At 38.9% G+C, this 14904-nt stretch overlaps 1 protein-coding gene across 1 annotated transcript in view; it reads right to left on the minus strand.

Moving 5' to 3' along the window:
* Positions 1–14904, minus strand: part of LEKR1 (leucine, glutamate and lysine rich 1) — a 211266-nt gene that overhangs the window by 39931 nt on the left and 156431 nt on the right. Inside the window, exon 10 of the mRNA XM_055569250.1 lies at positions 605–698. Within this exon, the coding sequence (XP_055425225.1) occupies positions 605–698 (94 nt within the window). The remainder of the gene's footprint in view (positions 1–604; positions 699–14904) is intronic.

The raw sequence follows: 14904 nt of genomic DNA on the forward strand, positions 1-14904 counted from the left end.
AGAGGCTAAAAATTTTAAAAGTATAATTTGTATTCTTTAAAGTTATGAAAGAAATATATACTCACTGCTGAAAATTTGAAAATATAGAAAACTCTGAAGACAAAAATCAATGAAAAAGTTTTTCATACTATAAAAGCAAACATTTTCTCTGTAAATAGTGAGCTAAATACTTACTTCACTGCCAAAAGTTCATAACTGAATATTTTTAAGTCATTTTTCATTCTCTTTTATTATCTTCTTAAAGGCAGGAACTGTAAGAATGAATTAATGTTCCCCTGTTTTTAAGGATATGGTCAAATGCAGATTCTGTCACTTTATGGGGAAAAACAGTAAATATTTAAAAGTAAAAATTATGCTTTTACATGAGAATGAAAAGCTATCTTAAACTATTAAGGTTTCAAATTCTATTTTTACCTTTTAATTTCCTATTTGTCTAATATTTTGGAAAAAACATATGTCATAAGCATGTTTGATCTAGGAAGCTCCAGAAGGAATCAAAGGTGTGCATAAAAGCAAAGAAACCTATTTGAAGTAGTCTGGCAAATGGACAGAATTTTTAAAAAGCAAATAAGACACATACTGCTGAAAGTCACATTTTCGTTACCTTCTCCCTCCAGTTATCATCGTTCAGCAGCTTCTGTCTAAGGGTTTCCTGCAGCTGCTCGATGCTTTTCTGATGTGAAATCAGCATCAACTCCCTGAAAACCATAAACACGACAAATGAGTCAAGACACACCCATAACACTCTTCCTAAATTACAATTCCTGGCTCTAGAAATTATTTCACAACTCAATCTGTATATTCTTCCCCTTAGTATGATATTTCATACTTAGTATGAAATATGATATTTCATACTTAGTATGAAATATGATATTTCATACCATTTTAACTGTTAATAGCAATTTTAAAACACTGGCAACAAGGTCAGGCTTAATTTTTGCTTAATAAGTATTATTATTATTTTTATATGAAACAGTAACAACATATGTAGAGTCACAAATATAATAAAATCCTATACATTGTGGTTACAAAGTTTCTGATTTAATTCTGACACTAGACAATAGATAATATTTTGTTTCTTTAAAAAAAGAAAATATGCTGGGATATGCCTCAAAATCAGCACATTTGTGGTTTCTGCTAGATCTATTTTCCTTTCATTTATCTCAAATGCTAATAGGAACAAACCAAATTAAGTAAAGGGTAATGTCTGAGATGTAGCATAATAGAAAATAGGAGAGAAAACACAAAGAACATTTTAATCTTTTAATCCAGGTAATTGGCTCTTAAAGCTAAGTTTGTGACCCTCTGAGTGGAAGCAAGTGTGAGAGATTTATGAGAACATTCACAGAGGTACTGAAATTAAGCCTTTAAATACTATACTTCAGTTCAGTCGCTCAGTCGTGTCCGACTCTTTGTGACCCCATGGATGGCAGCATACCAGGCTTCCCTGTCCATCACCAGCTCCTGGAGCTTGCCCAAACTCATGTCCATCGCGTTGGTGATGCCATATAACCATCTCATCCTCTGTCGTCCCCTTCTCCTTCTGTCTTCAATCTTTCCCAGCATCAGGGTCCTTTCTAATGACTCAGTTCTTCACATCAGGTGGCCAAAGTATTGGAGTTTCAGCTTCAGCATCAGTCCTTCCAATGAATATTCAGGACTGATTTCCTTTAGGATGGACTGGTTGGATCTCCTTGCAGTCCAAGGGACTCTCAATAGTCTTCTCAAAAACATCAGTTCAAAAGCATCAATTCTTTGGCACTCAGCTTTCTTTATAGTCCAACTCTCACATCCATACATGACTACTGGATAAACCATAGCTTTGACTAGATGGACCTTTGCTGGCAAAGTAATGTCTCAGCTTTTTAATATGCTGTCTAGGTTGGTCATAGCTTTTCTTCCAAGAAGAAAGCATGCTTTTAATTTCATGGCTGCAGTCACCATCTGCAGTGATTTTGGAGCCCCAAAGAATAAAATCTCTCATTGTTTCCACACCTATTTGCCACGAAGTAATGGGGAAACAGTGAAAACAGTGTCAGGCTTTATTTTTTTTGGGCTCCAAGATCACTGCAGATGGTGATTGCAGCCATGATTTTAAAAGACACTTACTCCTTGGAAGGAAAGTTATGACCAACCTAGATAGCATATTCAAAAGCAGAGACATTACTTTGCCAGCAAAGGTCCGTCTAGTCAAGGCTATGGTTTTTCCAGTGGTCATGTATGGATGTGAGAGTTGGACTATAAAGAAAGCTGAGCACCAAAGAATTGATGCTTTTGAACTGAGATGTTGGAGAAGACTCTTGAGAGTCCCTTGGACTGCAAGGAGATCCAACCAGTCCATCCTAAAGGAGATCAGTCCTGGGTGTTCATTGGAAGGACTGATGCTGAAGCTGAAACTCCAATACTTTGGTCACCTCATGCGAAGAGTTGACTCATCTGAAAAGAGCCTGATGCTGGGAGGGACTGGGGGCAGGAGGAGAAGGGGAGGACAGAGGATGAGATGGCTGGATGGCATCACCAACTCGATGGACATGAGTTTGGGTAAACTCCGAAAGTTGGTGATGGACAGGGAGGCCTGGCATGCTGCGATTCATGGGGTCGCAGAGTCGGACATGACTGAGCAACTGAACTAAACTGAACTGAACTTCTGGGACCAGATGCCATGATCTTAGTTTTTTGAACATTGAGTTTTAAGCCAGTTTTTTCACTCTTCTCTTTCACTTTCATCAAGAGGCTCTTTTGTTCTTCTTTGCTTTCTGCCATAAGGGTGATGTTACCTGCATATCTGAGGTTATTGATATTTCTCCTGGCAATTTTGATTCTAGCTTGTGCTTCATCCAATCCAGCATTTCACATGATGTACTCTGCATATAAGTTAAATACGCAGGGTCACAATATACAACCTTGACATACTCCTTTCCCGATCTGGAACCAGTCTGATGTTCCATGTCCAGTTCTAACTGTTGCTTCCTGACCTGCATAGAGATTTCTCAGGGGGCAGGTCAGGTGGTCTGGTATTCCCATCTCTTTAAGAATTTTCCACAGTTTGTTGTGATTCACGCAAAGTCTTTGGCATAGTCAATAAGGCAAAGTAGATGTTTTTGTGGAACTCTCTTGTTTTTTTGATGATCCAGCCCCCCTGTGGCGCAGCTGGTAAAGAATCTACCCGCAATGCAGGAGACCTGGGTTCAATTCCTGGGTTGGGAAGATCCCCCGGAGAAAGGAAAGGCTACTCACTCCCAGTATTTAATATTATACCACAAGTTGTGGCAAAAGCATGCCTTTCAGTCAGGGAGTCCCACACCCCCTTCTATAATCACCATAACCTTTCTTATTTTCTGTGTAGTGATTCTTCTCCATTGCTTATTCCTCTTTCTAATCCCTTTGTTTTTCATCATCATCCTCTTTCTCAGATTTGTGACTTTCATTTATAACTTCCTGTTAAACATCTCCACTCTGATGAGCCATTAACACTAAAGAGTCCACATGTCAAAAAAGAAATTCAACTTCATCTCCCACAATGTTGCCTTTCTTTTGGACTCTGAAAGCTTCAACAATCAGAATCTTTAGCGAGAAATCCCTGAGTCATCACTGACTCTTCCTTCTTCTTGTTTTACCGCATCCATTCAGTGTGTATGTGTGTGTGTGTTAGCTGCTCAGTCACATCTGACTCTTTGCAACCCCATGGACTATAACCCACCAGGCTACCCTGCCCATGGGATTCTCCAGGCAAGAATACTGGAGTGGGTAGCCGTTCCCTTCTCCAGGGATCTTCCTGACCCAGAGATTGAATCCCAGTCTCCTGCACTGCAGGCAGACTCTTTACCATCTAAGCCACCAGGGAAGCCCTTCCATTCAGTAACAAGTTCTATGTATTCTGCTCCTTGGTGTACCTCAAGCTATTTCCTCCCTTCCTTTATGACTACCAACAGTTAAGGTTATTGACTTCATTTCCGACCTAGAGTATTGTGATAGATTGTCAATCTATTGCTTGATCTCTATGCTTGCCTCACTCTTAGAATATTATTAAACATTTTTTAATAAAAATAGTGCCTACATTTCTAGGCTAGAAAATTTTGAGGTCACAAAGACAGCTGGACTTGGTAACCAGGATTATAAATATTATTCGAGTGATGATGATTGAAAAGGATAAAACTCTTTAGACTTCTTTTTAGAAATGTGTCAGACTAGGTACCTTGACAACTTTTCTACTGAAAATAAGTAAATGTTTTTTCACTTATTAAAAAAAAATTCTTAAAATTCATTAGTGACCTGGACAAAAAGTTAGGAAGATGAAGGACACACAAATCAAGAAAAAGAACAGGAAAAGGTTATCAGTGGAAAACTAGTGAAATTTGAATAAAGTCTGTAGGTTAGTTAATTGTATTATACCCATATTAATTTCTTAGTTTTTACAGATGTGCCATGGTTATAAAAAATAGGACCAAGGAAACAAATCCTTTTACTGTCTTTGTTAACTTTTCTGTAAATACAAAATTACTCCAAACTTCATTTAAAAAAAATGAAGTGAAAGGAATAACTCCAACAATAAGTTGAGAATTAAAGCCAACTCTCACCTTGAAAGTACTTTCCAAATATGATGTATTTGAGCATTAAATTTCATAGCCATGAAGGGCACTGGAGTCAGGAGAGAAAGGAAGAGCTTGAGAGGAAACTTATCTGCATAAACTTGTATCTCAAAGAGCAACACATGCAGTATGTCATTTCTGTCATACTGTATGTCAGAATATGAAATTCACACCCAGTATGTACAAAATACAAATAACATCTCCTGTCAAGGAACAAAACCCAAATTTCTAGCTTGAATTTTGGTGCTAGGTGGAGGGGAAAATACAAATCTCTCACAAGAATTTGTAAATGCAAGCCAATACCAATGCAGGTTTTTATCCTGAACTCACACTACTTGAGTGTCCCCAAAAGCTTCAAATTGAGGAGATATCATAAAATGATGCTACAATAACCTTGCCTCCAGATGCCTGGTAGGAAAAACACCAACATTTTGGGGAGAAACCAACTTAAATCTGAAACTCAAAGAATTCCTACAGACTAAAATTCAAGACCCATGAGATCATAATTTTAAAACTCACAAATTTATTTTTTAAAAAGCCAGTAAAAGGAGATCAGCCCTGGGTGTTCTTTGGAAGGAATGATGCTAAAGCTGAAACTCCAGTACTTTGGCCACCTCATGCGAAGAGTTGACTCATTGGAAAAGACTCTGATGCTGGAAGGGATTGGGGGCAGGAGGAGAAGGGGACGACAGAGGATGAGATGGCTGGATGGCATCACCAACTCGATGGACGTGAGTTTGATTGAACTCGGGGAGTTGGTGATGGACAGGGAGGCCTGGCGTGCTGTGATTCATGGGGTCGCAAAGAGTCGGACACGACTGAGTGACTGAACTGAACTGAAGAGGAAGGATGAGCAGACACAAATGATAGTGTAATCAAAGTCACAAATTCTAAAGTATTTTCAGGTATAGAATATAAAATAAGGATATTCAGTATGTTAGAAGAAATGAAAGATTAACTTAAATGACTAATGAAATCTGAAAACAACCGATTGAATTTGTAGAAATAAAACATAATAATTGAGATGAAAAACACAGTAGATGATCCTATAACAGATTACTCACAGTTAATAAATGAAGTAATAAGCTGAAAAAGAGATTCAAAAAATTATACACGGTGCAGTACAGGAAGTACATCATGTGAAATGCCGGGCTAGATGAAGCACAAGCTGGAATCAAGATTGCTGGGAGAAATATCAATAAACTCAGATATGCAGATGACACCACCCTTGTGGCAGAAAGCAAAGAGGAACTGGGGAATGTCTTGATGAAAGTGAAAAGAGTAGAGTGAAAAAGCTGACTTAAAACTCAACATTCAGAAAACTAAGATTATGGCATCTGGTCCCATCACTTCATGGCAAATAGATGTGGCAACAATGGAAACAGTGAGAGACTTTATTTTTGGGGGCTCCAAAATCACTACAGATGGTGACTGCAGCCATGAAATTAAAAGTACACTTTCTCCTTGGAAGAAAAGCTATGACCAACCTAGACAGCATATTAAAAAGCAGAGACATTACTTTGCCAACAAAGGTCTGTCTAGTCAAAGCTATGGTTTATCCAGTAGTCATGTATCGATGTGAGAGTTGGACTATAAAAAAAGCTGAGCATTGAAGAATTGATGCTTTTGAACTGTGGTGTTTGAGAAGACTCTTGAGAGTCCCTTGGACTCCAAGAAGATCCGACCAGTCCATCCTAAAGGAAATCAGTCCTGAATATTCATTGGAAGGACTGATGCTGAAGCTGAAACTCCAATACTTTGGTCACCTGATGTGAAGAACTGACTCATTGGAAAAGACCCTGATGCTGGGAAAGATTGAAGGCAGGAGGAGAAGGGGCTGACAGAGGATGAGATGGTTGGATGACATCACCAACTCAATGGACATAAGTTTGAGCAAGGTCCAGGAGCTGGTGATGGACAGGGAAGCCTGGCATGCTGCAGTCCATGGGGTCACAAAGAGTCAGACATGACTGAGTGACTGAACTGAACTGAGTACAGGAAGTAAAAAATATGTAAAATAAAAAAGAGCTTGATATGTGGAGGACAGAGTGAAAAGATCTAATATTTATCTATTTTTAATTTCAGAAGCAAAAGAAAGAGAAAGGGAGAGGAAGGACATTACAACAAATCTAGGGAGCCCAAAGGATTCCAAGCAAGATAAATAAAAATAAATCTCATACCTGGGACCTGGTAGTGAAAATGAAGAATACTGAAGTTAAAGAGACCTCAAAAGAAGATGGAGAGGAAACAAAACATTATCTTCAAAGGAACTCAAACATATTGAAAGCTTACTCTCCAGTAAAAATAAGGAAGGCCAAAGACAACAACATTAAAAATCCCATGAGAAAATAACCATCAACCTGAAGTTGGGTACCCAGCAAAACTATCTTTCAGAAAGAGGCTGAAATAAAATATGCTCAGAAAAATAAAATCTTGTGTTTACTGACAGTTAAAGAACTGCTAAAAAATATGCTTTGCAGGAAGGAATATGATTTCAGAAGGAAAGGCAGATGATCAAGAAAAAATGGTGAGCAAAGGAACTGGCAAACATACAGGCAGGGAGGGCTTCTTGTGTGTGTGATCAGGATAGTTGTATAGGGCCTATACTCTGAAGGAGACTGCACTTCAGGTTTAATGCTCTGTGGTCACCACTGAGAAGTTAACTTTATCTTTGAATCTGTGCTTTGTAAGTGAGGTCTGATAGGACAGTCAGGCATGTACTAGGGGCTTGGAATCTTGGCTCACACATAGTCCCACCTCCTGCCATCCTCTGCTTCTAGTGAGAATGCAGGCCTGGGCACAGGCAGGGGAGGGTTGGGTCTGCTAACTGTGTCCTGTTTGCTGAGTCTGGGGCAGGTCGCTGGTGCCTGTGAGAGCCTGCATCCATGCTGGGATTTCTCTGTGCCCAAGGGAGCATGAGATTCAATAGCAAATAAACAAAAAAAGACCATGGCCAGTTGAGAGAGAGATGGTGAAGGAAAGGAAAAGCTTCTTTGTCTTTTTTTGAAGAGGCTCCACATTTTCATATTGTGCTGGACCTTGAAAATTATGTAGAGACTCTGTATGTAGGTCCTTCTAAATAAATATCACCTGTATAAAAAATTGGTTTTGACTGCATATAATTAGTGGGCCTATGAAAAGATCAGAACTAGAACACTAAACAAAAATGTAGAATGTATGTCAGGATGGCAACTATCAGAGCTCAAGTGTTATTCAAGAGAAGTTTGAGATATTCAAGAGAAGTTTGCATTATTCAGGATATATTAATTTTGCACTTCATTAAGTATGCATGGCAAAAATCTCAAAAATAACCACTAAAAGAATAGAATATGCCACTAGAAGAAGATGCACTAAGAATATAAAAGAAACTCAAACAATACTGCCCCTGTCCAAGGCCCAAAAGGAGCAAAGAGTGCAGAAAAAGAGGGAGAAATAGAAAGCTTAGAGTAACAGTTATAATAACGGCAAATAAACTAAACTCATGAGTTAAAAGACAGAAACAGGCTTGATAAATACAAACTCTAGCAATAGACTCTTTGTAAAAGACATTCCTAAAACATAAGGACATGAAAAGATTTCTAACAGGGAAATATTAAAGAAAAAGAAGTATGCAACTATATTAACATCAGACAAAATAGACTTTAAGATAAAAGTTCATTACTCTGGGCTGATAATACTAACAGGATAATTCATTATGAATATTCTAAACTTATAGCACCTATTAAAATACCCTCAAAATATATAAAGCAAAACTTTTTGGAACTTAAAGGAAACACTGTCAAACCCACACCATAGCTGTAGAATTAAACATAGCTTCCTTAGTTATAGTAAGTCAATCTGGGACCACTGTATAAGGCATGGAAGTGTACACTGCACAACTCTAGGCTGTTATGTGAATGGTCCTCCTGTAATATCTATTGTAGCAACCTATGGTCAACCAGACAAATAATTCAGTAAAAATTATAGAGGACTTAATGCAAATATTGAATGGTTTGCCTTGGAAATGAATAGAGATCATTCTGTTGTTTTTGAGATTGCATCCAAGTACTGCATTTCAGACTCTTTTGTTGACCATGATGGCTACTTCATTTCTTCTAAGGCATTCCTGTCCACCAGTCCATTTTAGTTCGCTGATTCCTAGAATGTCGATGTTCACTCTTGTCATCTCGTTTGACCACTTCCAATTTGCCTTGATTCATGGACCTGACACTCCAGGCTCCTACGCAATATTGCTCTTTACAGCAACAGACCTTGCTTCTATCACCAGTCACATCCACAACTGGGTATTCTTTTTGCTTTGGCTCCATCCCTTCATTCTTTCTGGAGTTATTTCTCCACTGATCTCCAGTAGCATACTGGGCACCTACTGACCTGGGGAGTTCCTCTTTCAATATCCTATCATTTTGCCTTTTCATACTGTTCATGGGGTTCTCAAAGCAAGAATACTGAAGTGGTTTGCATTCTCTTCTCCAGTGGACCACATTCTGTCAGACCTCTCCACCATGACCTGCCTGTCTTGGGTGGCCCCACAGGCATGGCTTAATTTCATTGAGTTAGACAAGGCTGTGGTCCTAGTGTGATTAGATTGACTAGTTTTCTGTGATTATGGTGTGGTCACTCACCTAGAGCCAGACATCCTGGAATGTGAAGTCAAGTGGGCTTATAAAGCATCACTATGAATAAAGCTAGTGGAGGTGATGGAATTCCAGTTGAGCTATTTCAGATCCTGAAAGATGATGCTGTGAAAGTGCTGCACTCAATATGCCAGCAAATTTGGAAAACTCAGCAGTGGCCACAGGACTGGAAAAGGTCAGTTTTCATTCCAATCCCAAAGAAAGGCAATGCCAAAGAATGCTCAAACTACCACACAATTTGATTCATCTCACATGCTAGTAAAGTAATGCTCAAAATTCTCCAAGCCAAGCTTCAGCAATACACGAACCGTGAACTTCCAGATGTTCAAGCTGGTTTTACAAAAGGCAAAGGAACCAGAGATCAAATTGCCAACATCCACTGGATCATCAAAAAAGCAAGAGAGTTTCAGAAAAACATCTATTTCTGCTTTATTGACTATGCCAAAGCCATTGACTGTGTGGATCACAATAAACTGTGGAAAATTCTGAAAGAGATGGGAATACCAGACCACCTGACCTGCCTCTTGAGAAACCTGTATGCAGGTCATGAAGCAACAGTTAGAACTGGACATGGAACAACAGACTGGTTCCAAATAGGAAAAGGAGTACGTCAAGGCTGTATATTGTCACCCTGCTTATTTAACTTCTATGCAGAATATATCATGAGAAACGCTGAGCTGGAAGATGCACAAGCTGGAATCATGATTGCCAGGAGAAATATCAATAACCTCAAATATTCAGATGACACCACCCTTATAGCAGAAAGTGATGAGGAACTAAAAAGCCTCTTGATGAAAGTGAAAGTGGAGAGTGAAAAAGCTGGCTTAAAGCTCAACATTCAGAAAACGAAGATCATGGCATCTGGTCCTATCACTTCATGGGGAATAGATGGGGAAACAGTGGAAACGGTGTCAGACTTTATTTTGGGGGGGCTCCAAAATCACTGCAGACGGTGACTGCAGCCATGAAATTAAAAGACACTTACTCCTTGGAAGAAAAGTTATGACCAACCTAGATAGCACATTGAAAAGCAGCGACATTATTTTGCCAACAAAGGTCCGTCTAGTCAAGGCTCTGGTTTTTCCAGTGGTCATGTATGGATGTGAGAGTTGGACTGTGAAGAAGGCTGAGCGCTGAAGAGTTGATGCTTTTGAACTGTGGTGTTGGAGAAGACTCCTGAGAGTCCCCTGGACTGCAAGGAGATCCAACCAGTCCATTCCGAAGGAGATCAGCCCTGGGATTTCTTTGGAAGGAATGAGGCTGAAGCGGAAACTCCAGTCCTTTGGCCACCTCATCTGAAGAGTTGACTCATTGGAAAAGACTCTGATGCTGGGAGGGATAGGGGGCAGGAGGATAAGGGGACGACAAAGGATGAGATGGCTGGATGGCATCACTGACTCGATGGACATGAGTCTGAGTGAACTTTGGGAGTTGATGATGGACAGGGAGGCCTGATGTGCTGCGATTCATGGGCTCTCAAAGAGTCGGACATGACTGAGCAACTGAACTGAACTGAACTAATGCAAATAAGATTAATTTCAGGGATATTGATTTAAGATACCCAATTAGTGGGAAAATATATAAATATTTTTCAGTTTACATGGAATTGACCACATACTAGGCCAGAACATAAATTTCAACAAATTTTAAATAACTGTTAAATACTATAAACCTGTATAGTCCAAAATGGTAGCCACTAGTCATATGTAGCTTCTAAGCAATTAAAGTAATACTTGTCCAAATTAGAATGTGCTACAAATGTAAAATACACAGCAAATTTGAAAAATGAAAAATATCTGAAATGTCTGATCATTTTAATAAATGATTAGATATTTAAATAATAGTTTGGATATACTGGGTTAACTAAAATATATTAAGATAAATTTTACCTGTTTATTTTTGCTCTTTTAATGTGGCAATTAAATTTGTAAAAATTACATATATGGCTCACATTGTACCTCTACTGAACAGCACTGTGATAATCTATATTCTCTGAATACAAAGAAATATCAGTAAGAAAAGATAAATATCTCCATGTATTTGGAAATTTAAAAAAATATGTGTTTCTGATTAACTCTTGGATCAAATGAAAAATCATAATTTACATTTAAAATACTTAGAATTGAATAATAGTGAAATTTCTACATATCAAAAGTTATGAAATATAGCTAAAGCAGAAAAGTAAATTGTGGTATACTTTAGAACATAATGCAGATGAAGAAATGAATGATTTTCAGCTACATGTAACATCATGGACAAAAATCCCAGGGACATAATCTTGAGCACAAAGAGTAAATCACTGAGTAATGCATATAGCATAATTTTATTTCCATGAAGACAAAATATATGCAAAATCTTTTTTTTTGGAATACAAACATACTCAGTTAAATTATGTGCACGCATGCTCAGTTGTGTCCAACTTTGCAACTCCATGGATTATAGCACACCAGGGCTCTTGTTCATGGAGTTTTCTAGGCAAGAATACTGGAGTGGGTTGCCATTTTGTTCTCCAGGGGATCTTCCAAGACCCAGGGATTGAACCCATGTCTCCTGCATCCCCAACTGGCAGGCTGATTCTTTATCACTACTGCTACCTAGGGAAGCCTCAGTAAAATTACAGAGTGAAGCAAAGGAACAACAGGTGTTTTCTGTAGTATTTTGTGGATGCCTTTAATCAGTGTGAGGAATTACCCTTCTCTTCAAGGATGCCATGTGGTGGAATTAGGGTGAAGCACCAAGGGACTTCAATACTAATGGTAAGCTTATTTTTCCTAAACTGAGTGGTCACTGTATTGTAGTTCTTCACACTTTCAGTTCAGTTTAGTTTAGTCGCTCAGTCGTGTCTGGCTCTTTGCGACCCCATGAATCGCAGCACACCAGGCCTCCCTGTCCATCACCAACTCCTGGAGTTCACCCAAACTAATGTGCATCGAGTCGGTGATGCCATCCAGCCATCTCATCCTCTGTTGTCCCCTTCTCCTCCTGCCCCCAATCCCTCCCAGCATCAGGGTCTTTCCCAATGAGTCAACTCTTCACATGAGGTGGCCAAAATACTGGCGTTTCAGCTTTAGCATCAGTCCTTCCAATGAACACCTAGGACTGATCTCCTTTAGGATGGACTGATTGAATCTCCTTGCAGTCCAAGAGACTTTCAAGAGTCTTCTCCAACACCACAGTTCAAAAGCATCAATTCTTCGGCACTCAGCCTTCTTCACAGTCCAACTCTCACATCCATACATGACCACTGGAAAAACCAGAGCCTTGACTAGATGGACCTTTGTTTGCAAAGTAATATCTCTGCTTTTTAATATGCTATCTAGGTTGTTCATAACTTTCCTTCCAAGGAGTAAGCATCTTTTAATTTCATGGCTGCAATCACCATCTGCAGTGATTTTGGAGCCCAAAAAAATAAAGTCTGACACTGTTTCCCCATCTATTTCCCATGAAGTGATGGGACCAGATGCCATGATCTTAGTTTTCTGAATGTTGAGCTTTAAGCCAACTTTTTCACTCTCCACTTTCACTTTCATCAAGAGGCTTTTGAGTTCCTCTTCCCTTTCTGCCATAAGGGTGGTGTCATCTGCATATCTGAGGTTATTGATATTTCTCCTGGCAATCTTGATTCCAGCTTGTACTTCTTCCAGTCCAGCGTTTCTCATGATGTACTCAGCATAGAAGTTAAATAAGCAGGGTGACAACATACAGCCTTGACATACTCCTTTTCCTATTTGGAACCAGTCTGTAGTTCCATGTCCAGTTCTAACTGTTGCTTCGTGACCTGCATACAGGTTTCTTAAGAGGCAGGTCAGGTGGTCTGGTATTCCCATCTCTCTCAGAATTTTCCACAGTTTATTGTGATCCACACAGTCAATGGCTTTGGCATAGTCAATAAAGCAGAAATAGATGTTTTTCTGGAACTCTCTTGCTTTTTCAATGATCCAGCATCACACCTTAAACCCATCTAAATCTTTTATGTATCTACTCAATATTTATAAAAATAGTGATAAAGCCTGAGCAAGAGTAGTATGGGTATTTGGAGAAAATAATATTAAAGTGAAAGACCTAGGAGAAGAAATTGGCAAGCAGCAGGGTGGGCTTTCCTGCCCACTAGGCACACTATGGACAGGACAGTGTCATCAAGCCCTGGAGAGAAAGAGGTGCATGAGGACAGGGTCCCTGTCCAGATGGTGCTCAAAATCCAGCAATATAAAAGGAAGATTTATCTTTTAAAATGTGAGGCAGATCTAGCAGGTTCTGATGCTTGCTCAGCAGTCTCTAGGCTAGAGAAGAGGAAGTGAAGCAGAAGGAACAAAAGAATGAGGACAGCAAAAGTAGGATTACACTAAAACCTCGTTTGTGGCTTTCTTCCAAATATTTGGCCATTCCTGTCTCCTTTGCAGACTCATCTTTATCTGCCTGTCAATTACATGTTCATGTTCCTCAGCACTTCATTCTGGGGCCTCTTTTTCTCGCTCTCTCCCCTTTCTCTAACTGATCTTATCCACGCCTATGGTTAAAATGCAATATAGTTGCTGACAACTCCCAGATTTTATCTCCACCGCACATCTGTTCTGTTAGCATCTGACTCATGTTTCCAACTCTCCACCTGATTGCACTTTTAATTTCAGAATCATCCAAAACTCAACATGTCTGTAATCTTAGAGGCTTACAATGTCAAAGTTTATTTTTTTGCTTATATGTCATCTGCTGCTCTACTCCTCATGTTCTGTTCTAGGATGTAGCCCAAGGAGCAACTCCTACCTGGGAATGCTGTTTTTGTGGCAGACAGAAAAGAAAAATTGCCCAAACATAGGATCTGTTAAAGCTTCTGCTCAGAAATCAGTGCATGCCACTTCTCTCATATTTCAATGGCAAGAACAAATCAAATGGACATGTTTGATGTGAATCAGATGTGGACAGTATAGTCCTCTCATTAGGAGGTGCACAGTAAACCAACAGGCACCCTGTGGAGTCCATCACAACTCTGAAATCCTCTTGGAAGCAACCTGAGGATTTCTACCCTGAAGGTGAAGAAAAATCCTTGCTTAGACTGTGGTTCTTTCACTGGGGAGTAATTTCTCAGTCCATTTTTCACCACAGCTCCTGGCTTTCCTATCTGAGATGTACTTTTGTTTTTTTTTTTCATTATACAGTCTTACCACATCAGAAGGGGGCATTAGAGATTTTGCCCCATTGAGAGATAGCTTTTTTCCCACTTATTTCCTACCCATAGATTTGGAGGAGAAATGGTTTTGAGAGAATTAAAAAAAAAAAAAAAAGATTTGTTTTGATATAGTTGAAAACAATAAAATACATTTTAAAAGCATATACTAGAGGGATGAGTTTTAAAGGTATATATAAACATATGTGCGCAAAACCAAAATAATGTGTGTAAAATTAAAATAATGACATTTCTATTATCCCCCAAAGTTTCACCATGCCCTTTTAAAATCCTTCACTCCTGCCTTCTTGCCCTCAGAAATCAAGAGTTAGCTTTCTGTCTATACATAAGTTTGTATTTTCAGAATTTTATAAAAATTCTCCATATATCATACAGTATATTCTTTTTTGTTTGGTATCTTTTACCTGGCATAATTCCTTTTCAATCTGTCCATGTTGTACCATGAAGTAATAGTTCATTATCTTTTTTTGCTGAGTAATGTTTCATCAAATGGATATAC

Source organism: Bubalus kerabau, chromosome 2, assembly GCF_029407905.1.
Source record: "Bubalus kerabau isolate K-KA32 ecotype Philippines breed swamp buffalo chromosome 2, PCC_UOA_SB_1v2, whole genome shotgun sequence".
Taxonomy (NCBI): Eukaryota; Metazoa; Chordata; class Mammalia; order Artiodactyla; family Bovidae; genus Bubalus; species Bubalus kerabau.